Here is a 25,702-nt window from a genome sequence, read left to right as displayed (position 1 = left end):
TAATTTAATCCAAAAAATTATTTCTAGATATTAAAATTTATGACAAGTTTTCAAAGAACTCAAAACAACTAAAAATCTTAAAATTAAATTTTTGATTTTTTCGTAAATAGAAAAAAACAGACAAAAAAAAAAAAAATTTAACGTGAACAAATACAATTTTTTTTTTGGTAGAAAGAGAAACAAATATAGAAAACAACGATACTGCCAAACAGAGTCTAAGTTCTTGAGGGGGACAAATATTAATTAAAAATTATTCCTAAAATCATACTTAGCTTTTAGGTGAATTGAATTAATGTTTATTTAACAATTAAAGAGCCCATGACCTTTCTTTGTTCAAGCTGAAATATTTCATCCTATCACCAAAAGAGCTGGCAATGGACCAGCCAATAGCAAGAGGATAAGGTGCCACGTAACATAAAAATGCCAAATAAAGTAAAGCAAAATTCACATGTGACTCCCATTCAAATTGCCATGCACGCGCAAATGCTAATTAAAATCAAAGAAGAGAGAGAGAGAGAGAGAGAGAGAGAGAGAGATTACACTAGAGATGGGGTACAGCACAGGTACTTCTCTCCTGATGAGAAGCCCCAAGAGGGAAGAACAACGGGTGCCGGAAGCAGACGCCGTCGCCGGCGAGGAGATGGATGTCATCGTGGAAGAACTGGAGGGCATTTTCTGCAATATCAAGGGCGAGGAAAAAGTAGAGCATGGGGACGATGACGTGTACGGCGGGGATCAATTCGTGACGATGAACTGGGAGTTCATGGATTGGGAGGAGGAGGAGGAGGACTGCCTCGCCGCCGCCGCCGACGATGGAGCAAGCAAGCCTTGCAGTGAAAAACAAGAAAGTACCCAGTTCATGGGCGTGTTTGGGAAGAAAGAAAGCGTGGCATTCTGGGAGAAGGATGAACACAGAGTGCCCCTGAACTTGAATTTGAACTATCAAGATGTGTTGGATGCGTGGTCCGATCGAGGGTCACTTTGGGCTAATGATTTTTCTCTTTCCATTCCCAACGCGAGCGGCTATGTTAGTATATACATATATGCAATTATGCATTACTGTTAATTGATTGATTTAATAATTTTATTTTTTTTAAATTAATTAAAATGCTTTTCTATAATTTTATTATTAATTATTTTCTTTTTTTTTTGAAAATCTGAAGACGGGGGAGGTGCCGGTGATGATGGAAGAAGAAAGAAGCAGCAGAAGGGAAGCCAGTGTGCTGAGGTACAAGGAGAAACGCCAAACAAGATTGTTCTCTAAGAAGATTAGATATCAAGTTCGCAAACTCAATGCTGATAAAAGACCTCGACTAAAGGTATATATATATATTTTTTAATTAATATTTTTTTGTTTATTAAATTTTAAATTCTAATTAGTAATTTTAATTTGTCCCTTTGAGAGTATTCCGAGAAGACACGGATACTTTTAAAATGATAAATTCAAAATGATTATTAACTTCTCTAATTTTTCGTCTTCTCAAAACTAAAATCTAAATCTTGATCCAACATAAACATCTAATGTTATATATAATGATTAGTGCTTAACTTATATTCAAGCTTTTTTCATGTGTTTTATTTTATTTTTTATATTCTTCGAATCCAATTATATCAATTATATTGCCTTCTTGAAATTTATTTATTATAATGATTAGTGCTTAACTTATATTCAAGCTTTTTTCATGTGTTTAATTTTATTTTTTATATTCTTCAAATCCAATCATATCGATTATATTGCCTTCTCTAAATTTATTTATTATGAGTTTCAATTTCTCTCTCTCTCTCTCTCTCTCTCTCTCTCTCTCTCTCTCTCTACATATATATATATATATATAATAGGAATAATTTGAGTAATAATACTGATGAGAGGAGATATGGGGTTCGATGGATATTGCTGCAGGGTCGGTTTGTAAAGAGAGTTGGAGCAGAGAAGACCACACTTGTGAATAAATGAATCTGAAATAATATCTCCACCAAAATATCTAATTTTTTTGGATATATTATTGATTTAAATTAAGATAAAAAATTCTGGCATATTCTAAGATTTGATAAAAAATGAAAATATTTTTAAAAATTTTTAAAAATATATATATTTTTGACAAATCTTAGAGACTATCAGTATTTTTATACTTTAAATTATTTGTGTTAATTGAAAATATCTTTTTGCACCTTTTGGTGGGGAGCTTTAATGGTTGACCAACTTGCTAGTGTGCTAAAGCTTTGTACACGGTGGACCTCACCTCCATCATGCTCCGTCAACGGTCACCCATCATGGACTGAAAATTACTGTGTGGCATCTACCGTACCGGCGACGCAAGCACGGTGGTCCTCATTCCGTCATCATCACCGTCCATCACCAATCATCACAGAGCTCCACTTTTTCTCTTTTATTTAATGCACACTGGATTAAAGATTATGAATTTACGATTGACTGTTAAGGTAATTTGATGCATTTTTCAGGACTAGATCTAGTTCGATTAATGCGGATGACTTTATTTTTATTTTTACGTTTTACGTGCAAATATGCTTAATATTTATGTTAGATAAATGAAATACATTTTTTGTATCGTCTTTTAATAATAAAAATTTTGAAAGAAAATAACAATACAAATATTTTTAATCAAAACTAATTAATTACATATTAATCAGTTAATTGTGTTATATTATCACTTTATCTAAAAACTTAATTGTATAAATCAAACTTTAGCACTCTCCCACATGTGCATAGGGAAGAGCATAATTCGATTTTAACCGAATTAATTGACTGAATTTGGTCTGTTCGATTCGATTCGGTTTCAGAATATGGTAAATTTGAGTATTCGATTTTTCAGTTCGATTATATGTAAAATGTAATTCAGTTAGCTGAATTACTTGAATTTTAATTAATTAATAATTTAATATAAATTATTAAATTATATGATTTTAGGTTAGGGTTCAAAACTTCCAATGTTCCATTCGACCATTCCCAGATTCCCTTTCCATTCAGCCATTCCCATTTCGGCATTTCCCACTTTCCTCTTCAGCTCTTCCCTTCCCAAGTTCGCATTTCACAATTCAGAACTTTGTTGCAAGTAGCGTTGCAGTGGCACACTGGCAGCTAGGAGTGGCACTCCTAGTCCTAGTTTCCTTCGGTTTCCACCTTCCCTTCCCAATTCTTCACACCTCGTAGTGCACACGTAGTCGGTGACTCAGCGCTTGGCGGCACTCCCAGTTCCTCAGTGTTGGTGTTGGTATGATGTTCCCCAGTTCCTCAGCGACACTCCCCCTTCCCATTTTGATTAAATTTAATTTTAATTTTAATTCGGTTAAATTTGGTAAATCGAATTACTCGACAATTCGGATCGGTTGGGTACGGTTTGGTTAAAGAAACTAGTTCGGTCAGTTCAGTAATGGGGTGAGGTTAATCGAAAAAGTTTGATTAATTTAATTAATTGGCCGAACTGATCGATTGCACACCTCTACACGTGCAATCTGACAGCACGTGGAGAGATAAACACACGATAAATAGCGCCCATGATAGGGAACATAATAATTTTTTCCAAGTAACCAACTCTGATACCATATTAGATTGTTAGGTTGTGGATTAATAATGTATATCAAGCTTTAACAAATTAGATAGGTTTTATATCGTATTTTATTAATTAAGTTGGATTAAGATAAATTCTATTACTTTGGACGTTAACTCAGCCACTTGATTCCATCAGTCTGACCTGCAAGGTTGATTTGATTCTCAAAATTGAACACTAAAAGAATGGTTAAGATCATTTGAGTGACTAATACATATTATGCATATTTTTCAATTAAATCAGATACATGGACATAATAGACCTAATTGAAAGAGTATATTTAATTAAAACATATGGTTGCTTTAGGTCAATCTCTATAACTTCAAAACGATAAATTAGACATATATATATTGAAATGATGGTATCTGAAACTTTTTAGATTCTTGACTAATCTACCGGAATAATAGGTCTGTCCCTCTACCTTTCTCCAATAAAATATGAAGATATTAACTCAAATGAAAAGTCGTAACCTCCAAAACTCAAACCCTAGTCATTTAATCAGGAAAATCTTAAGTTTACCAACTGAATCACAGGGCAAATTAGATGAATATTTTACTTTCAAACCTTTGTTATAAGTATGATCCCACTCATATATATCACATAAATCATTTCACTACTCGGTGATTGTTTTTAGGATTGCACACATTTGTATCACATATAACTACCAATTTTTTTGAATATCACTTGTATCACTTTTTGACTAAACTAACTAGTTTAAATATTTTTAATTTATCATCATACTTAAAAAATAAACAAAATTATTTAAACTTATAAATCACAGAAATATCACTTGTGGATTAGAACTCAAAATAGAGATTAATGCCTATTAAAGGATAATGCCTACCCAAACTTTTCAGATAGGGATATTTTGCTTACTTTTTTTTGGGGCTTTTGGTCACCTGTCACAAATCAATTTTAATCAATGGTTAAGGTGGTCCTCCCCCATGCGAAAGGAAAATTAATGTGGGCTATCATGCACTTAAATCCAATCAAATTAAAACAATATTGGATTATGTTGTTTGTGGCTTTTATACTTTGTTTTTCTTAAGCAAAGAAAGAAGAAGGAAAAATATGAAAGGGCAGCACAGCAGGAGATCATCAACAAATTCCCTTTGTTCATCAACGAGAGGACATCAAGGACTCGTCGACGAAGGTTCTGAAATCGTTGATAAGAAAATACTGAGAGTAGGAAAATCTCAAAGTTAATCCCTTATATTTATATATATATTCTACCCTTCAAACTTCCAATCATAAATATCTCATTAATTCTAAGCTAATCCCTTCATATTTACCTATAAATACATTCATTCAATATCCTTTAGGATATGAGCATATACCCTTCATGTGGGACATATATCATTCATGTGGGACATATCCTTTAGGATATACATCCTATAGGTGCGGGTTAGAGCTTAGACAACTTAGTATAGTTGACACAGTCAAATATTTAAAATTAATGATTAAAATTTATATTTGAAATTTGGCTTACATATTTGATCTGAAAATTGTTGAATTCGAACTCGACTTAATTGTAAGTTCAAAAACCTATCTTGACTCAATTAAACTAGATTTGATTATTAAATAATATTAAATATAAAAATAAAAAATAAAATAATTAATATATAAATTATTTATATATTATAATAAAATTACAAAAACTCGATTAGATTCCCGAGTATTATAAAATTTGAAGTCATCTCAAATTTAAGTAGTATTGATTCAAATTCATACAGTTGAGCGATTGACTTGACAAACTTACATCCCTATATTATTAGCAATTATTATTGAGTGTAGGCTTGAGATTTTTGGTTGATTAGACCTTAGGGATAGGAATTGCATTAGAATCAATGAACCCACTAGTGTGAATGACAATGCCCCTTTATTGTATCGTTGGTGTCCCTTTTACAAATGGAGAAAAATGATGTGATGCAATTAGTAGGTCATGGTTTATGGAATCGATCGAGGACTAACTTAATGAAGTCATGAGGTTAATCGAATAAGTCTAGATGATAAATTAAATTATTATGTGAAATTGGTCGGAAAAAGGCTAATAGAAGTGAGTTATCAAATTTGTCAAACTTTTTTTTATATAATGTCAAAGAGTTATTTTATTTTTGGAGTTTGTTCTCAACTTAGTCTCGGTTTCAGAATAAAGTTATGATAGCCCTCCACACCCTACACCACACTCCAAATTTTACCTTTTAAATTTTGTCTTTCTTAATTTTTAATCATATTAAAATAATTTTTTTCTTTTGTTGTATTTGACATAGAGATAAAACATAATAAAAAATAAATTTTCTTTTATTATTTAATTTTTTATCGTATACAATTTCTTTTTTTTAAGAGACCCTGGGGCTACTTTAGTTATGGAAAATAGTTATTATTTTTTATTTTCAAATATTTGGAAAAAAATTTATTTTAAATTTTCGAGATTTATATTTAAAATTTTTAAAATAATAAAAAATCTCTTTTGACTTTCCCTTATAAATTTGGAAAATAAAAAATTGAGATAGTATTTTATAATTATTTTAAAAATAAAAATAAAAGTAAACTACTTTACAAAATGCCCACTAACCTTGTTTATGCAAGCAAAAAAGAAAAACATATTTTCAATCCTTATCTTTTTTAACATCAACAGGTAATATAGAGCTTCGTCTTTTAATAATTATGATGTAATTTTAGAATTCAAATGTCGTACATATTGACACTCAATAAATTATATCATTGAGAAAATAGAATCATTTAAATTCTTAAGGAATTTTCTTGTCACGCTAAACAAATCAAATCATTCTATCCGAATGAACCATTCAGTGGTCCAACTCAACTTTAAAGGGACCAGTGAAGCTGACCCAAGCCCACTAATCAACAAGGCCTCAGCCCAGGCCCACTATACAATGAGACATACCACTTGATCAAAATAAAATACCTTTCCAAACACAAGCCATCAAAAAATCTCTCTCTCTCTCTCGCGCGCGCGCACACACGAGTTTGGACAATTAGACATAAAATATTTTATTTTATTTTATAATATATATTTATTAGAACGAGCCGATTTTCTCACACTTAATAAATTTTAATGAACTATTGAATTCCATGTCAATTGTAAGAATTTATTGTAATATTTTTCTTATAATACATAGGATTTTTATTATTTTAATATTAATTTAGACAAAATTGATCTGATTTAGAACTTGAAAAATGTTAAGGAAAAGAAAATTATGAATGAATATTTTTTTTTCAAGTTTAATTATGAAGCAAAGTAAATATATATATATATATATATAGATAAAATATCTCAAATTCATGAATAAAAATTTAATTTTCCATATCATTAATATTTAATCTTTTTTACTTCTTAATGATATAATAGCATGTTTTCATTTTTAAAAATATTCGTTATAGAGAGAAAATATAATAAAAATAAATTTTATTTTCATATTCCTTTCTTTTCCTAAAAAGAAATCCTTGATCCTAGTAGATTGCTTAGTACTAAGTAGAAAAGACACTCAATTTTTCAGTACATTAAATTTTTTCAAGTGGATATTTTCTCTATGGTTTTATTTTTTTCAAAAAAAAATTTGAAATAACCCCAAATGTTGTTTATTTCGACTTCAACTCAAGTTGAATGGGTGCAATCCAAAAAAAAAATAGAACTTGATCTTTGAGCATATATATATATATAATATTCAGAGTATTTATAATAATTGAGTAGGGCTATAGCCCACACTCAAAACATATGGATCTGCCCATGGACCAAAAAAGCCAACAAAGTTGAGTGGCGGTCCAATTCTTGGGCCATTTGATTATCACTCGGAGAAATTATAAGAGGGACTATTGCTTCAAATGTTGAAAAAATTTTGGGCAATCCTAAATCACCATGTTAACCTTGTGAGTCATAGTTTTTAAACCATTCAATATGTAAACGTGTGAGGTAGGGTTGTCAGGCAATGGAGTGGAGCGGTTAATCAAGAAGGCATCTAGTTTGAGTGGAAGATTGATTCGAAAGATAAGGAATTGAGTTAGAAGACTATTAAGTTACCAAATCTCTCCCTCACTTATTGACTTCTTAGGAAAATGTCAAATAATATATACAACAGAAGGGACAAGTGAGGTTCTTTCTTCAAAGGTAGATGGAAAGGTGAAGGGTGGAAGTCAAGCATTACCAGCAATAAAGGCACGCTCGGAGTATCACCATGAGTTGGGTCAAGGAGATCAATAGCTATGTGTTATGGAAGCAGGGAGGAACTGATTGTCTAAAAGTTTAGCAGATTAGATAGATTAGTTTATAATAATTGAGTGGGGCTATAGCCCACACTGAGAACATGTGGACGAGCCCATGAGCCCAACACACAAAGTGAATAAAGTTATAAGAAGCTATCCAATTTGTGGGCCATTTAATAATCTTCACTTGGAGAAATTATAAAAGGAACTATCGTTCTACATGTTGAAAAAATTTTCGACAGTACTTAAACACCATGTTAACCCCATGATTCATAATTTTTAAACCATTCAATATGTAAACATGTGAGGTCCACTTTTTTAATACGATGCGACAAATAGCTGAAAATGTGAACCTTATATATGTCCTTATTAAAGTAAGGGTGGTATAATAATGGAGTCATCGGAATGGTCTAAGATTAGCCCAAAACTTCTTTCTCACGCGTTTTTACATCTATTGTTTTATTTGTTGTTTAAACTTGTGAGTTGTGAACAATATCATATATATTGTAATATTTTAGTTAAAGGATATATATATATATATATAGCATAAAGGCAAAGACATCTAGTATGCCTCTTACGCGGGAACTCTCTCTCTCTCTCTCTCTCTCTCTCTCTCTCTCTCTCTCTCTCAGAGAGTGTGTATGTGTATTGGATCTTGAATTCTAACATGGTATCAGAGCTTTCTAAACCCTAAGTTCTGAATTCAACCTCTAGCACCGCGTCGTCGCCTGCATGACCTAAGTTTTGCAATCCCTCTCATCTCTTTCTGGTCCCTGCACCATCGCACCGAGAATGGTGAAGGATATCGTTTTTCAAATCACATAAGTGCATCCAATATGCGGTTCTGTCGCACCGCTCGCCGTTGAAACTAGGTTCTCGAAATCCCAGTTCGCCGTTCTCAGAGTCGCACCACTCGCCACTGCAGTCTCTGCAATGCCGGCACCGTTGCACTCTCTGCAATTTTTCGATCTGCTTCGTCTGCTTTCCTTCCAGATCTACTAACACTACTACAACTTCGAAGAAGAAGAAGATGTGTTGTGGGAGCAGGATGTGTATGTTGTGTACATGCGTGATTCTGATAAGGCCGGTTTTCAGATTCGGAGTGTACAAGAACGGATTTCACAAGTTGAAGGACAATTTGCACGCCTGCGAGCCAAACCGCTTCTTTTCTTTTCTTCTGAATTGATTTTTTTTTTTAATTGAATTGAAATCCTAGGTCTTATGGGCTTGTCTTAGTACTTAAATTTTAGTTTTTCTTTGTTTCTTTAAAAAAAAAACCTTTTGAATACTATGCTGTTAGGGATTTAGGGCTGGTTCTAGCAATTTCAGGTGATCTTGTTATGCCCTCCATGGCTTGTGGGAAGTATGATATTATCTCCGCACTGTAGATATATTATTATTTTATTTTTTGAAATTCGCAACCAAATAAATTTTTAAACGGCACTGTCTCCCCACTCGCCGTTGCACTCTCTGCAACACCGATATTGTAAACTCTCTGCAATTCCGGCACTCTTTGCAACACCATTGCTGGAATCGCACCTAGTGGCAAATTGTGAATATTTTGATTTTCTCACTGACAGGGCCGGCTCTTCACAATATGGGGCCCTAGGCGAGATTTAATTAGGAACCCTTAATATTTTGTTTAATTATTTTTTCTTTCTTTCTTCGTTTTTCATATCTAAATTCATATTTTCTCGTTGACATAATTAAATTTCAAAATTAACTCTAACTATAAATTGACAAATTATGTAAACAAATAAAAATAAATTTAATAAATTTATAGAAATAATATATTGAAACAATATAACCTGATTATTATTATTATTACAAATTGATCGACGAGCGAGACTTTAGAGATATCAGATTCTTACCGGATACAACGCTCTAACCTCAAAGCTTCTAAAATCTAAGAAAAAATAGAAAAAAAATTCAGAGTGAAAATGATAAAAAAATAATACACAAACATTGAAATCAAAATTAGGATTGATGAAAATTGCAGAGAATCGAAGGTTCGAATGGGATGAACACAAGAGTCGGAGCAAAAATCATAGAGAGACCGAGAGATGAGAGTGAGAGAGTGTGAGAGATGGAAAGATTTTTTTAGAGAGGCTAAGAGAGAGAGATGGGAGTAATAGATAGTTAAAAATATAATAAAGTTGTTAATTGGGAAGTCAATGAGACTTGAAAAGAAAAAGAATTAAATTGCATTTATTTTACATTTTAAAATACAATTTCATATATTTATTAGTTGGGAAGTGAATGTATGGGAAGAGAGCATAATAAATAATGTGAATATTATTTAATTAAAAAAAAATTTGGGGGCTCCAAAACTTTTGGGACCCTAGGCGAGCACCTCAGCCGCCTAAAGGAAGAGCCAGCCCTGCTCACTGACGCTACAATTGCACGTGGACGACTCCCAGCGCCGCACACAATCCCTGAGACATTTAGTTTCTACTCGATAAACTCTCAATGCTTCTCAATGCACCATCATGAGTTTGAGAGGAGATGTTAAATAATATCATATATATTGTAATGTTTTAGTTAAAAAACACTTTAATCTTTATATCATTATTAGAGTTAAATTTAATCATTTGTGTGCACTATATTTCTCTCTTTGTATTGGATCTTGAATTCTAACACAAAGAAGAGTCGCCCACCATTATCTCACATTTATGCATGTTTGAACACATGGAGGAGCTTGTTTTATATACATGTGAGAGGAGATGATTACTTTTGTCTACTAGTAGTACTACCTTCGAGTTAGTTATCAATCATATAAGCTTGCGTCACCTAATTTAATTCTAGACATTAACACCAAATAAATAATATTATTTTTCTTTACCCTGATCACATGAACCCATGCAACAGCGCAGCTGCACATGGAAGACATTGGGTCCATACCTCCTTTTCTTTTCTCTCGTCTTGGCACGTAGGACCTGCCATGGGAAGAATCATGGCCACACTTGATATACTTCCCAACCATTGGGCTATTATTGTCATTTGACTCTCTTTTGCCATTTAATAAGCCCTTTCCCTCCAAATGACCCAACAAAACTCATATCAGTCTGTGGGAATGGAGACATCCAACGTGGGCCAATCAGCGCTTGCCACGTAGTGACTATGCCCTATCCGGGAAGAGGCCACGTCAACCCCATGATGAACCTCTGCAAGCTACTGGTTTCCCGACGGCAGGACATTCTAGTGACCTTCGTCGTCACGGAAGAGTGGCGTGGCCTCATCGGCACCCAGACGAAGCCCGCCGAAATCTGCTTCGGCTGCATCCCCAATGTCATCCCGTCCGAGCTAGGCTGCGCCGCCGACTACCCGGGTTTCTAAGAAGCCGTCATGACCAAGATGGAGGCTCCCATCGAGCAACGACTTGACCCATCGGCGACCGTCATCTTAGGTGACGTGCACCTGTTCTGGGCTGTAAGGGTGGGGAATCGGAGGAATATTCCGGTGGCGACATTCTAGACACAGTCCGCTGTTAGAGATGGAGTCAGAAACACAGCTGGAGACACGTTGAACTGAGTCAAAAAAGTGTGAATTTATTTTCCATTTATCCCTTGATTATAAAACTTCTAATCTGTGATTAATTTGTATTGATTCGCATTCAATTATAATGTAAAATCTAAACCTATATAAAGAGGCTGTGGAAAGTGATAATATATAGCACAATAGAATAGCACAACAGCACAACACAGTGCAGAGAGAGCTGTGAGGAAGAAGGGAGGAAGAGAGAGAGAGAGAGAGAGAGAGAGAGAGAGAGAGAGAGAGAATTGTAACATTTTCTAACGAGTTATTGAATAGTTAGTGTGTGCTCCATGGACGTAGGTCGTTCTTGACAGAACCACGTAAATTTCTTGGTGTCACTTTCTTCTGGATGCTCACAAGGTCCTAACAAGTGGTATTAGAGCCCGGTTGGGGCAGAAAAGTCAGATCGGAAGTGATCCAGAAATTCAAAACTCTGTCTAGTAGATCAAAACTGTGTTTTGAGACCACCATCGTATTCTTCTCACCGAGACGAAGAGAAGAGTGCCTGCCGGAGCTCAAACGGAGTTTAGACAAGCCCGCATGCGCCCCCACGTGCCTTGCCAGAGCAAGACACCTCTTCACGCGCCGTCCATGCCCGGCGAACATCTCCTCATGCGCTGCACACACCGCACGCGTCATCTTCGCCCGTTCCGCCTTGACCCGACCTGAAGAGAACCCGCCTTACCCTGCAGGTGACTCAGATCCGGGTGAACCCGAGATGCGGTTCCTGACCCGGGTTTGTCCTCAGTGCCACGTCAACGCGCATACCTCACACGCGCCAGCAGGGCCACGTCAGTAGGAGTGCCATGTGGCAAAGGGGCCACGTCAGCAGGCTACTGCCACATTATCAAGTGGGTCCCACTGCCACGTTAGCGCCATGTCAGTAGGTAGACCCTACTGCCATGTCAACAGTTTGACTAAAAACTTTGACTGAGCTTTTCGGGGTCGTTTTGGGTCCGTTTTTCGAGCGACTCGAACCATTTCAAGGGTTTCGATCGTTCTGGATCCATTTGTGCTATCCATTTGAGCTAATTCCATCTCTAGATTAGCAAATCGAGATGTCAAATGAAAAGAACTCAAAAATCAAAATGTTCAACGGGAACAATTTCAGTTTCTAGAAGATGCAGATAGAAGACTATTTGTTTGGGAAGGAATTGCACTTACCGTTGAAGGGTAAGCCAACATCCATGAACGAGGACGAGTGGGAGTTGCTTGATCGAAAAGCCCTCGGAGCCATCAGAATGAGGTTGTCGAAATCTGTGGCATTCAATATCAAGCATATAACATTCACCAAGTCTCTGATGGATGCGCTCTCATATATGTACGAGCAGCCTTCAGCCGCAAACAAGGTACATCTCATGAAAAGACTATTTACGATGAATATGTCTGCAGGAGAGAGTTTCAGCAGACATCTGAATAACTTCAATGAGTTGTCTGATCAACTCGCCTTAGTTGGGATAATGTTTGATGATGAGATTCGGACTCTACTGATTCTTAGTCAGCTGCCTGAAAATTGGAATGGTGTCGTCATTACCATCAGTAGCTCTGCAGGAAAATCGAAGCTTGTATACGATGAGGTCATCAGCATGATTTTGACGGAGGAAATAAGAATGCAGCCGAACCATAACTCCAATTCGAGTTCAGCCTTGAACATGGAGAATCGAGGCAAAGGAAACAGGCATGGACGATCAAACAACTGCGACAGATCTAGGCTGAGAAATCCCAAAGGTACTCAGGACACAGGTTCTCAGAGCACTAAAGTTTTGAGTGCTGGAACTGTGGAAAAACTAGTCATTACAGGAACCAGTGCAGGAGTCAGAAGAAAGAATTCGAGACAAGGGCAAAGATAGAAGCAAATATTGCTTCTGAGAATGATGAGATGTTGATCTGCTCTTCGGAGAGCAAGCAGGAGTTTTGGGTCTTAGACTCCGGAGCCTCATTTCATGCCACATGCTGCAGAGATTGCCTAGAGGAGTACACACCAGGTAATTTTGGTAAGGTGTACCTTGGCAACGATCAACCTTGCGACGTAATCGGCAAGGGAGTTGTGAAGATCAGTATAAACGGGTCAGTATGGAAACTGAAGGATGTTAGGTATATTCCAGACCTAAGAAAGAATTTGATCTAAGTTGGTCAGCTGGCAGATGAGGGATACACGATAAAATTCATTGGTGATGAATGGAAAGTCTCAAAGGGTGTACTAACGATTGTACGAGGTAAGAAAAGTGGAACACTTTTTCTAACCTCCAATACCTCCATGTCTATTTTAGTTGCTGCAGGAAATGACGACAGCAACATTTGGCACCAACGACTTGGTCACATGAGCGAGAAGGGACTCAGGGTGATGCACTCAAAGGAAAAATTGAGTGGTCTACAGTCAGTGCAGGTTGACATGTGTGAGGATTGTATAGTCAGGAAACAGAAGAGGATTAGTTTTCAGATAAACACCCATGAATGTGTTGGGACACATCAGTAGAATACCGAGAATCCTCAAGTGGAGGAACCAGTGGAGCAGATCGTCGCACCACCGTCTCCTACTCCAGGTCCGGAGCTTAGGAGATCTATTCGGTCCCATATACTAGACGGAAGGTATATTGATTACTTACTTCCTACAGATGGAGAAGTGCCCGAATGCTACGATGAAGCATGTCAGGTGGCAGATACGAGCAAGTGGGAGCTTGCGATGAAGGATGAGAGGAAGTCCCTCACCTCCAACAGAATGTGGAAGTTGCCCAAAGGCCTTCAAAACAAGTGGGTGTACAGAATCGAAGAGGAGCATGACGGCTCCAGAAGGTACAAGCCTCAGTTGGTAGTCAAAGACTTTGAACAAAGGAAGGGATTGACTACACCGACATTTTTGCACCAGCTGTGAAGATGACAGCCATTAGATTAGTCCACAGAAATCAAGCAAACAGGAAGGTGGCGACTACAGAGAAACTGAAGTTGTGTTCAATTTCAATTGGTTTTCATACCTGAAGACACATATTTTGAGCACATCATTTATTCATGATACTGGTTGAGAAGGTATCTCTATGTCCAAGTGGGAGATTGTTAGAAATGGAGCCAGAAACATAGTTGGAGACACGTTGAGCTGAGTCAGAAAACGTGTGAATTTATTCTCCATTTATCTCTTGATTATAAAACTTCGAATCTGTGATTAATTTGTATTGATTCGCATTCAATTATAATGTAAAATCCAAGCCTATATAAAGAGGCTGTGGAAAGTGATAATATATAGCACAATAGAATAGCACAACAGCATAGCATAGTGCAGAGAGAGCTGTGAGGAAGAAGGGAGGAAGAGAGAGAGAGAGAGAGAGAGAGAGAGAGAGAGAGAGAGAGAGAGAGAGAGAGAGAGAATTGTAACATTTTTCGGCGAGTTATTGAATAGTTGGTGTGTGCTCCGTGGATGTAGGTTGTTCTTGACCGAACCACGTAAATTTCTTGGTGTCACTTTTTTCTAGATGCTCACAGGGTCCTAACATCCGCGTCGTTGTTCTCCATTTTCGATCATTTTGATTTGCTACATCGGAATCACCACTTCCCGGTCGATTTGTGAGGTAAATTCTTTTTTTTATTTCTTTTTTAGTGATGAAAAAATGCTTGTTTCAATTATCTGATTGCTCGTGGAAGAATTAGGGGAAGAGCGTGTTGGGAGGAAGGAATCCTAGAGCAACAATCATACACGAAGAAAAATCAAAAACACATCCACACTGGAACACTAGATTTACGTGGTTCGGTCGAATTGACCTACGTCCACGGAGTACACACCAAATCACTATACTGGGAGAATATTACAGAGGAGCCTCACTGCTCTACTCAACTCTCTCTCTCTCTCTCTCTCTCTCTCTCTCTCTCTCTCTCTCTCTCTCTCACCTCTAATTCTCTTCTCTTGCACACACACACACACTCTGCGCACATCACATACACCACTCCCAACTCACTGCAACACACTGCATACACAGCTCTCTACACACACATTCACTACACACACAACAAGCCCATATATACACAAGGGAGAGCTAAAAATTCAAACGGGCGGTGGCTAAATGTTAGCATAGTCGGCAGAGTAGGTGGAGGGCTGCTGGTCTTCATTTCAACATAAGCTGCATGGGGAGGTGCTGCTGCCGACGGTTCCACACTAGCAATCCCAACAATCTCCCACTTGGAAACGGAGACAGCATCTCAACTAGTGTATAGGCAAATGATGTGCTCATATCTGTCTTCAAGCATGAATACTAACTGAAGCTGAGCACAGCTTCAACTTTTCTCTAGTCACCACCTTCCTGTCTGCTAGATTTCTGCCGACTAATCTAATGGTTGTCAACTTCACAACTGGTGCAAAGATGTCGGTGTAGTCAATCCCTTCCTTTTGTTCCAAGCCTTTAACTACCAACCAATGCTTGTACCTTCTGGAGCCATCATGCTCCTCTTTGATTCCGTACACCCACTTGTTGTGAAAGACCTTCTTACCTTTGGGAAACTCAGCTAGTTCCCACGTTCTGTTGGAGGTGAGGGACTTCATCTCGTCCTTCATTGCAAGCTCCCACTTGCTCATGTCTACCACCTGACATGCTTCATCATAGCATTCGGGCTCTCCTCCATATGTAAGAAGTAAGTAATCAATATATCTTCTGTTTGGTATATGGGGCCGAGTAGATCTCCTAAGCTCCGGAGCTGGAGTAGGAGACGGTGGTGCGACGATCTGCTCCACTGGTTCCTCCAATTGAGGATTCTCGGCATTCTGCTGTTGTGTCCTGACACACTTCTTTGGGGCACGAGTGTTAATCTAGAAACTGATCCTCTTCTATTTCCTGACTATACAATCCTCACATATGTCAATCTACACTGACTGTAGACCACTCAATTTTCCCTTTGAGTGCATCACCCTGAGTTCCTTCTCGCTCATGTGACCAAATCGTTGGTGCCAGATGTTGCTGTCGTCATTTCTTGCAGCAACTGAAATAGACATGGAGGCATTGGAGGTTAGAAAAAGTGTTTCGCTTTTCTTACCTCGCGCAATCGTAAGTACACCCTTTGAAACTTTCCATTCATCGCCAATGAATTTCGTCGTGTATCTCTCATCTGCTAGCTAACCAACTGAGATCAAATTCTTTCTCAGGTCTAGAATATGTCTGACATCCTTCACTTTCCATACTGACCCATTTATATTGATCTTCACAACTCCCTTGCCAGTTACGTCGTAAGGTTGATCGTTTCCAAGGTACACCTTACCGAAATCACTTGGTGTGTACTCCTTTAGGTAATCTCTGCAGCAAGTGACATGAAATGAGGTTCCGGAGTCTAATACCCAAGACTTCTGTTGGCTCTCCAAAGAGAAAATCTACATCTCATCATTTTTGGAAGCAATATTTGCTTCTGTCTTTGCCCTTGTCTCAAATTTTGTCTTCTGACTTCTACACTGGTTCTTATAATGACCAGTCTTTCCACAGTTCCAGCACTCAATAACTTTTGTGCTCTGGGAACCTGTGTCCTGAGTACCTCTCATCATTTTTGGAAGCAATATTTGCTTCTGTCTTTGCCCTCGTCTCAAATTTTGTCTTCTGACTTCTACACTGGTTCTTATAATGACCAGTCTTTCCACAGTTCCAGCACTCAATAACTTTTGTGCTCTGGGAACCTGTGTCCTGAGTACCTCTGGGATTTCTAGATTTAGACCGCCTAGGCTTAGATCTGCCGCGGTTGTTTGATTGTCCATGCCTGTTTCTTATGCCTCAATTCTCTATGTTCGAGGCTGAACTCAAAGTGGAGCCATGGTTCGACTGCATTCTTATTTCTTCCATCAAAATCATGTTGACGACTTCATCATATACAAGCTTCGATTTTCCTACGAAGCTACTGATGACAGTAACAATACCATTTCAACTTTCAGGCAACTAACTGAGAATCAATAGGGCTCGAATCTCATTATCAAACGTTATCCCGATTGAGGCGAGTTGATCAGACAACTTATTGAAGTTATTCAAATGTCTGCTGAAACTTCCACCTGCAGACATACTCATTGTAAATAGTATTTTCAAGAGATGTACCTTGTTTGCAGCCGAAGGCTACTCGTACATATTAGAGAGCGCATCCATAAGAGATTTGGTGGATGTTATATGCTTGATATTGAACGCCATAGATTTCGACAACGTCATTCTGATGGCTCCAAGGGCTTTTCGGTCAAACAACTCCCACTCGCTCTCCTTCATGGATTCTAGCTTCTCCATTAGTGGTAAGTGCTACTCCTTACCAAACAAATAGTCCTCAATCTGCATTTTCTAGAAACCGAAGTTCGTGCCATCAAACATCTCGATTCGAGAACTGTTTTCATTTGACATCTCGATTTGCTGATCTAAAGATGGAATTAGCTCAAACAGACATCACGGTTGGATTCAGAACGGCCGAAAACCCTTAAAATGGCTAAAGTCGCTTAAAAAACAGACCCGAAATGGCTTCGCCCGGTCAAACACTCGGTCAAAAATGGTCAACTCTAGTCAACTATGCTGACGTGGCATGCTATCGTGGCAATGATGGCGTGGCAGGCTGATGTAGCAGTGGGGCCCGCCTACTAACATGGCAGTGGGGTCGACCTACTGATGAGTTACTATGGAGCCCACCGCTGACGTGGCAGTGTGGGGCTGGATGACGTGGCGCTGACGCGGCTGCTGACTGTGCAGCTTACTCAGTGCCATGTGGCGTTGACAGGGCGCGGGTCCCGCCGACGTGGACTGGCTTTGTAACGTCCTGAGCCCTTAAACCCAGGTCCAGTGCGTTATACATGATAATATCCGGATAGATCATAATTTATAACATACGCAACGGAAAACATAAATCATAATTTCCATATAACATATACCATAATACCATAGTCTTCTATTTTCTATCTATAAATCTATAAAAACCAACCATCACCTGCATTTCCATAAATACATACATCTCCAAAACATTTCAGTATGTTCTCAAACATTCCTTTCATAATTGACTTAAAACATAAAGACATAAAACATAAATTTTATACATCCCAAAATTAATAAAGAAATATACCCTTTTCTTTTTCTATTCCCCAATAATGCTATAAAAAAAACCTTGAGCTCTTAAAGCTCGATCTCGAGGAAATTACGAAAAAGATAAATTCATATTCAGGTGAGACACATCTCAGTAAGGGAAAAAACAATATATTAAAACAGTGTGTGACCAACATGAGGTATGTAACAACATAATATTTAACATTTAAAAATCGTTAACACAATTTTTGAAACCATTTTCTGATCCTAATCAAACACATTCAAATATTTAACCCACGAGATTACCCGAGGATAGGGGTGATTACCCGCCCATACAAGTAGCACCCCTCTGCTCTGATATTTAGGCAACCCAAAGGTCACAGTTAAAGCATACTAGGACACTCACCTTATTCAGTAAGCCCTCAAGTGATAAATTGATCTCGTAGTCACACAGTTCATTCCAAAAGTTTATCGGCAAAGGTCCTAAGGATAGGGAAATCTACCCGCCCATACAAGTAGGTTCCCTCTTCCCTAGTATGTTATGCTGCTACTGCCACATCTGTAGCTACTAGTGCACTCGCCTTACTCAGCAAGCCCTCAGGCGAAAGGTACGCCTCGCCCATCCGTAACATGTTCTATGTACATACATACTTCTAATATCATAATACATCATTCTTTCTATCATTATTTAATCATACACATCTATTCATATTCATGGCTTAACGTTGCATTGCATTCCACTTTAAGTGACTCTTTCCCATTTTACATTGTTCACATTTCACATTTCATTTCCATTTTATTCATTTCCCTTTTCATTTCATTTCATTTCATACCCAGCATCTTTCAGCTGTTTTACCCAGCATTTTTCAGTTGTCATACATTTACCCAGTATCTTTCAGCTGTCATACATTTACCCAACATATTTCAGCTGTTTTACCCAACATATTTCAGCTGTTTACCCAACATATTTCAGTTGTTTACATGGTTGCATTAACACACACAAGCAGCACAGTTCATATCATATTTCATTCACAATGTATTACTTACTTAACCTGCATCTCATACATTTAACATATATTTGCACAGAATCTCATGCCACACAATTTAGTAATAAAATTCATACATTGCCTATAAAATAAGTCAACCAAAATTTAACTTTTATATACTGAAAATACCTTTCATTCCTTACATAATTACCCTGAAAATATTTTTTTCCGCTTTCATTAGTTCATTTTCGCATAAACATATATAATAAACAGCCCTAAACTCGGAAAAATATAATTTAAATGATTGACATTTTAAACCCATACTGAAACATATACACGTATATATAACACAATTTATTTTTCATTAAATTTATAAAAATTTTGGTTTAATATATATTTTTTCCCTTACCTGATTTCTTGAACTACGCCAACAGGGACCCCAAAAAGATGTCTGCGGCGCTCCCCCGGACCCTGAAATGAAAAACTCTAGTTCCATGTAATTAATCATGAATAAAATATTATTTTAATATTTTCTAAATCCATAAATTCTAAATAAATAAATATACCATTAAATTTAGTCAAATTACCAAAATTTTCAAATCCCACTATTTCTTTGGAGTGGGGTCTAAAAAACCCCAATTGAAAAATTACCTACGCCAAAATGACGAAGATCACGACTAGGACCCTATGGTGGTGCCTGATCGTTGATTCAACAATAGATTTAATGAGAAATTGAGAAATTGAGAAATTAGGAGAAATATACCTTTCCCCAAGAATGGTGCTTACGCCACTCCCACGACAAATCCGCTCCAAAAGAAATGTCGGTGGCGGAGTTAGGAATCCAATGATACCTTCCATTTCCCGATCAATCAAATATCCATCGAGAAATGAGGGGAAAGAGAGAGAGAAGATGGAGGAGTGGATGATGAGAGAGAACGCAAGAACTCTCTCTCTCTCTCTGTAATTTTCGTGGAAGCCTTGGCTTCCTTATCTTTTTTTTTTCCTTTTTTGTTTGCTTTCCAATTCTTACAAGTTAAATTATTTAATTAATTCAATAATGTTTAACTAATTAAATACTAATAAATAATTTTAATTTAATTTAATTTTTTTCCTTTATTTGTTTATTTAACACATTAATTTAATAATATTATACTAATTAATTGATTAATAATTTTAATTAGTTAATAATTTATTTATTTATTTATTTTCGGGTTATTACATTCTTCCCTCCTTTAAAGAATTTCGTCCTTGAAATTTTTACTATTCCACCATCCATAGCCAACTTAAATCATTGTTATCTCAATCATAAACATATACCTGCATCCCTGACATTATCTAGTTCAGTCGGGATCAACGAGTACACCCGCGCTGGTCCACCTCTACCTAGAGGTGCTTATTGCTTCCTCCGATACCATAACCTTTGAAACCCACTAACCAACCTCATACCACACATTTCTATATACCTCAATTTAAATACCAAACATCTAACTTGACCACAAACCATTTAATCACACCTAAATTATTCTCCTTCAAAAACTTTTCTTCCTAAATTAACCAACCTAACCTTCGAGTTCAAATCCAAAGTTCGAATTTCTCTGCTCGGAAACATCACCATCGATGGATTTACCATGATTTTCTGAAGCTAGCAACTTCTTCAGAAAAACACAGAAGACTATAAAGGGATTTCTATTCCCAAGCTTACGAAACACAACTTAGAATTCCTAATGGTATCTTAATCTACTCATCCCTATCCTTATCGCAACTTAATCCTATACTCTGTTATAAATCATTCCTAAACTAATACTCTAGAATTTCCATATCCAGACGATGTAAAATTAATCACACTTTTGGTTGGACATTGCTCTGATACCATAATGTAACGCCTCGAACCCTTAAACCCAAGTCCGGTGTGTTATACCTGATAATATCCTGATAGATCATAATCTATATCATAAGCAGCGAAAAACATAAATCATAATCTCCATACAACATATACCATAATAATAGAGTTTTCTATTTTCTATCTATAAATCCATAGAAACCAATCATCACCTGCATTTCCATAAATACATACATCTCCAAAACATTTCAGTATGTTCACAAACATTCCTTTCATAACTGACTTAAAACATAAAGACATAAAACATAAATTTTATACATCCCAAAATTAACATAAAAATATATCCTTTTCTTTTTCTATTCCCCAATAATGCTATCAAAAAAAATCTCGAGCTCTTAAAGCTCGATCTCGAGAAAATCCTGAAAAAGATAAATTCATATTCGGGTGAGACACATTTCAGTAAGGGAAGAAACAATATATTAAAACAGTGTGTGACCAACATGAGGTATATAACAACATAATATTTAACATTTAAAAATCGTTAACACAATTTTTGAAACCATTCTCTGATCCTAATCAAACACATACAAATGTTTAACTCACGAGATTACCCGAGGATAAGGATGATTACCCGCCCATACAAGTAGCACCCCTCTACTATGATATTTAGGCAACCCAAACGTCGTAGCTAAAGCATACCAGGGTACTCACCTTACTCAGTAAGCCCTCAAGTGATAAATTGATCTCGTACTCACACAGTTCATACCAAATGTTTATCGGTAAAGGCCCTAAGGATAGGGAAATCTACCCGCCTATACAAGTAGGTTCCCTCTGCCCTAGTACGTTATGTGGCTACTGCCATATCTGTAGTTACTAGTGCACTCGCCTTACTTAGCAAGCCCTCAGGCGAAAGGTACGCCTCGCCCAATCATAACATGTTCTACGTACATACATACTTCTAATATCATAATACATCATTCTTTCTATCATTATTCAATCATACACATTTGTTCATATTCATGGCTTAACATTGCATTGCATTTCACTTTAAGTGACTCTTTCCCATTTTACATTGTTCACATTTCACATTTCATTTCCATTTCATTCATTTCCCTTTTCATTTCATTTCATACCCAACATCTTTCAGCTGTTTTACCCAGCATCTTTTAGCTGTTTTACCCAACAATTTTCAGCTGTCATACATTTACCTAACATCTTTCAGCTATTTTACCCAGCATATTTCAGCTGTCATACATTTACCCAACATCTTTCAGCTATCTTATCCAGCATATTTTAGCTATTTTACCCAACATATTTAAGTTGTTTACATGATTGCATTAACACACACAAGCAGCACAGTTCATATCATATTTCATTCACAATGAATTACTTACTTAACCTGCATCTCATAGATTTAACATATATTTGCACAGAATCTTATGCCACATAGTTTAGCAATAAAATTCATACATTGCCTGTAAAATAAGCCAACCAATATTTAACTTTTATATATTGAAAATACCTTTCATTCCTTACATAATTACTCTAAAAATATTTTTACCACTTTCATCATTTCATTTTTGCATATACATATCTAATAAATAGCTCTAAACTCGAAAAAATATAATTTAAATGGTTGACATTTTAAACCCATACTGAAACATATACACGTATATATAACACAATTTATTTTTCATTGAATTCATAAAAATTCTAGTTTAATATATATTTTTTTCCCTTATCTAATTTCTTGAAGTACGCCAACAGGGACCTCAAAAAGATGCCTGCGGCGCTCGCCCGGACACTGAAATTAAAAATTCTAGTTCCATGTAATTAATCCTGAATAAAATATTATTTTAATATTTCCTAAATCCATAAATTCTAAATAAATAAATATACCATTAAATTTAGCCAAATTACCAAATTTCCCAAATCTCACCCTCGCTTTGGAGTGGAGTTTAGAAAACCCCAATTGAAAAATTACCTACGCCAAAATGACGACGATCATGACTAAGACCCTATGGTGGTGCCTGATCGTTGATTTAACAGTAGATTTAACGAAAAATTGAGAAATTAGGGGAAATATACCTTTCCCCAGGAAGGGTGCCTACGCCGCTCCCACGACAAATCTGTTCCACTAGAAATGTCGGTGGCAGAGTTAGAAATCCAATGACACCTTCCATTTCCCGATCAATCAAATATCCATCGAGAAATGAGAGAAAAGAGAGAGAGAAGACGGAGGAACTCTCTCTCTCTCTCTCTGTAATTTTCGTGGAAGCCTTGGCTTTCTTATCTTTTTTTTTTTTTTTTGCTTTCCAGTTCTTACAGGTTAAGTTTTGTATATATATTATACTTTAATTATATATCTTATATTATAATAATCTTACATATATATATATATATATATATATATATATATATAACTTATATTATATTAATCTTATATATATATATATATACATATATTTATTCCAATTAATTTTTTTACTATTTCTTTTTATTTATTTATTTAATTAATTCAATAATGTTTAACTAATTAAATACTAATAAATAATTTTAATTTAATTTAATTTTTTTATTTCCTTTATTTATTTATTTAACACATTAATTTAATAATGTTAGACTAATTAATTGATTAATAATTTTAATTAATTAATAATTTATTTATTTATTTTAGGGTTATTAGAGTCTTCTTCCTTTCGCTGACTCGCTGGTCGATTGCCAGCGCGTGGATGGTGCCGCCGACTACCTGCCGGCGCGTGATGGAGCATAGGAGTGCATGGAGACATCCTTGGACGTTGGTGGTGCGTGCGGGGTTGTCTGAAGTCGTTTGGAGCTTCAGTTGACACCGTTTGCTTCGTCTCGACGAGAGGAGTTCGATGGTGGCCTCAAATTTTAATTTTGAGCTACTGGACAGAGGCTTAAAATCCAAGAATTTTTCTCGGAATTGGTGATTCTACTCCAACCAAAGCTCTGATACCAATTGTTGGGAGGAAGGGATCCTGGAGTAACAATCACACACGAAGAAAAATCAAAAACACATCCACACTGGAACACTAGATTTACGTGGTTCGGTCGAATTGACCTACGTCCACAGAGCACACACCAAATCACTATACTGGGAGAATATTACAGAGGAGTCTCACTACTCTACTCAACTCTCTCTCTCTCTCACACCTTTAATTCTCTTCTCTTGCACACACACACACTCTACGCACAACACATACACCACTCACAGCTCACTGCAACACACTGCATACACAGCTCTCTACACACACATTCACTGCACACACAACAAGCCCCTATATACACAAGGGAGAGCAAAAAATTTTCCCTGGGCATGGTTCATATGGTAAGCTCGTCCTTTGGGAGTGCCTCTCACGAGGTCAGCCTTTGCGCCTCTCGGGTTTGAGTCTTCCACTAGGCTCCTAAATTTACATCCTTGTGGTGATGTGGGGCCAGAATCACGGGGCGTGAGATTAGTCATGGACGTAAAATGGACGTGGACACCCGACGATATCCCAAAAAAAAAAAGGGGGAGAGCAAAAAATTCAAAGGGCGGTTGCTAAATGTCAACATAGTTGGCAGAGTAGGTGGAGGGCTGGTGGTCTTCATTTCAACATAAGCTGCATGGAGAGGTGCTGCTGCCGATGGTTCCACACCAGCAATCCCAACAGAGCAGGTGGACTACATACCTGGAATTTCTTCAATTCGGATAGCAGATCTCTCGTTACGGAGACGAAAGAAAACTCCTGCCGCGAGCCCTAGAAGTCATGTCGTGGGTTCCCCAATCTCAGTATCTCCTCCTCAATTCCATCTACGAGCTTGAAGCCCATGTCACAGATTCAGCATTGAAAGGGAAATTCCAATTCCCTGTCTACCCAATCGGACCCATCGTCCCTCACCTCGATTCCCATCTCAATCCCTCTGTAAATCCCACCCAAATTATCCCAAACATTCTCCAATGGCTGGATTCCCAACACAAAAATTCCGTACTGTACGTATCAATGGGGAGTTTTCTCTCCGTTTCAGATGCCCAAACGGAAGAAATCGCTGCCGGGTTACGCGGCAGCGGAGTTCGATTCTTGTGGGCGACTCGCCGGGATCCGCCGCGGTTCAAGGAGGGCTACAGCGGCGATGGGCTCATTGCGCCGTGGCGCAAGCAACTGAAGCTACTGTGTCATTCATCGGTCGGGGGATTTTGGACGCATTGCAGGTGGAATTCGACCTTGGAGGGTGCCTTCGCCGCCATTCCGATGCTCGCATACCCCCTGTTTTCATATCAGCCTCTGAACAATAAACTGATTGTGGAAGATTGGGGCGTCGGGGGGCGGGTGGCGGAGACGGCGGCGGGAAAGGGGAATTTGGTGGGAAGAGAGGAGATTGTTCGCCGTTTGCGGCGGTTTATGGATTTAGAAAGTGAAGAGGTGAAGGAGATGAGGAGAAGAGCTCGAGAGATAAAGAGAAGTATGCGGACGAGCCATTGAGGAGGGTGGATAGACTCAAATCAACATTGATGCTTTTATTAGGGATATTACAAAAGGATAG

The 25,702-nt window shown here is 37.2% G+C and overlaps 1 protein-coding gene and 1 pseudogene across 2 annotated transcripts; both read left to right on the top strand.

Moving 5' to 3' along the window:
• Positions 1–459: 459 nt before the first annotated feature.
• Positions 460–2,605, top strand: LOC131148531 (protein CHLOROPLAST IMPORT APPARATUS 2). 2 transcript variants are annotated; one of them, XM_058098282.1, is made up of 3 exons: positions 460–1,027; positions 1,164–1,319; positions 2,209–2,605. In XM_058098282.1, the coding sequence occupies exons 1-3, from the start codon at positions 548–550 to the stop codon at positions 2,278–2,280; spliced, it is 708 nt and encodes a 235-aa protein (XP_057954265.1). In that variant the 5' UTR covers positions 460–547; the 3' UTR covers positions 2,281–2,605. The 2 variants fall into 2 exon arrangements, with proteins under 2 accessions (XP_057954265.1, XP_057954266.1); XM_058098283.1 differs by having other exon boundaries at positions 1,901–2,605.
• An 8,061-nt stretch (positions 2,606–10,666) lies between these two features.
• Positions 10,667–25,702, top strand: LOC131149929 (UDP-glycosyltransferase 87A2-like; annotated as a pseudogene).

The sequence above is a fragment of the Malania oleifera genome, chromosome 2, assembly GCF_029873635.1.
Source record: "Malania oleifera isolate guangnan ecotype guangnan chromosome 2, ASM2987363v1, whole genome shotgun sequence".
Lineage (NCBI taxonomy): Eukaryota > Viridiplantae > Streptophyta > Magnoliopsida > Santalales > Ximeniaceae > Malania > Malania oleifera.
Note: the sequence above shows the minus strand (reverse complement) of the source record. Positions and strands in the feature narration are given on the sequence as shown.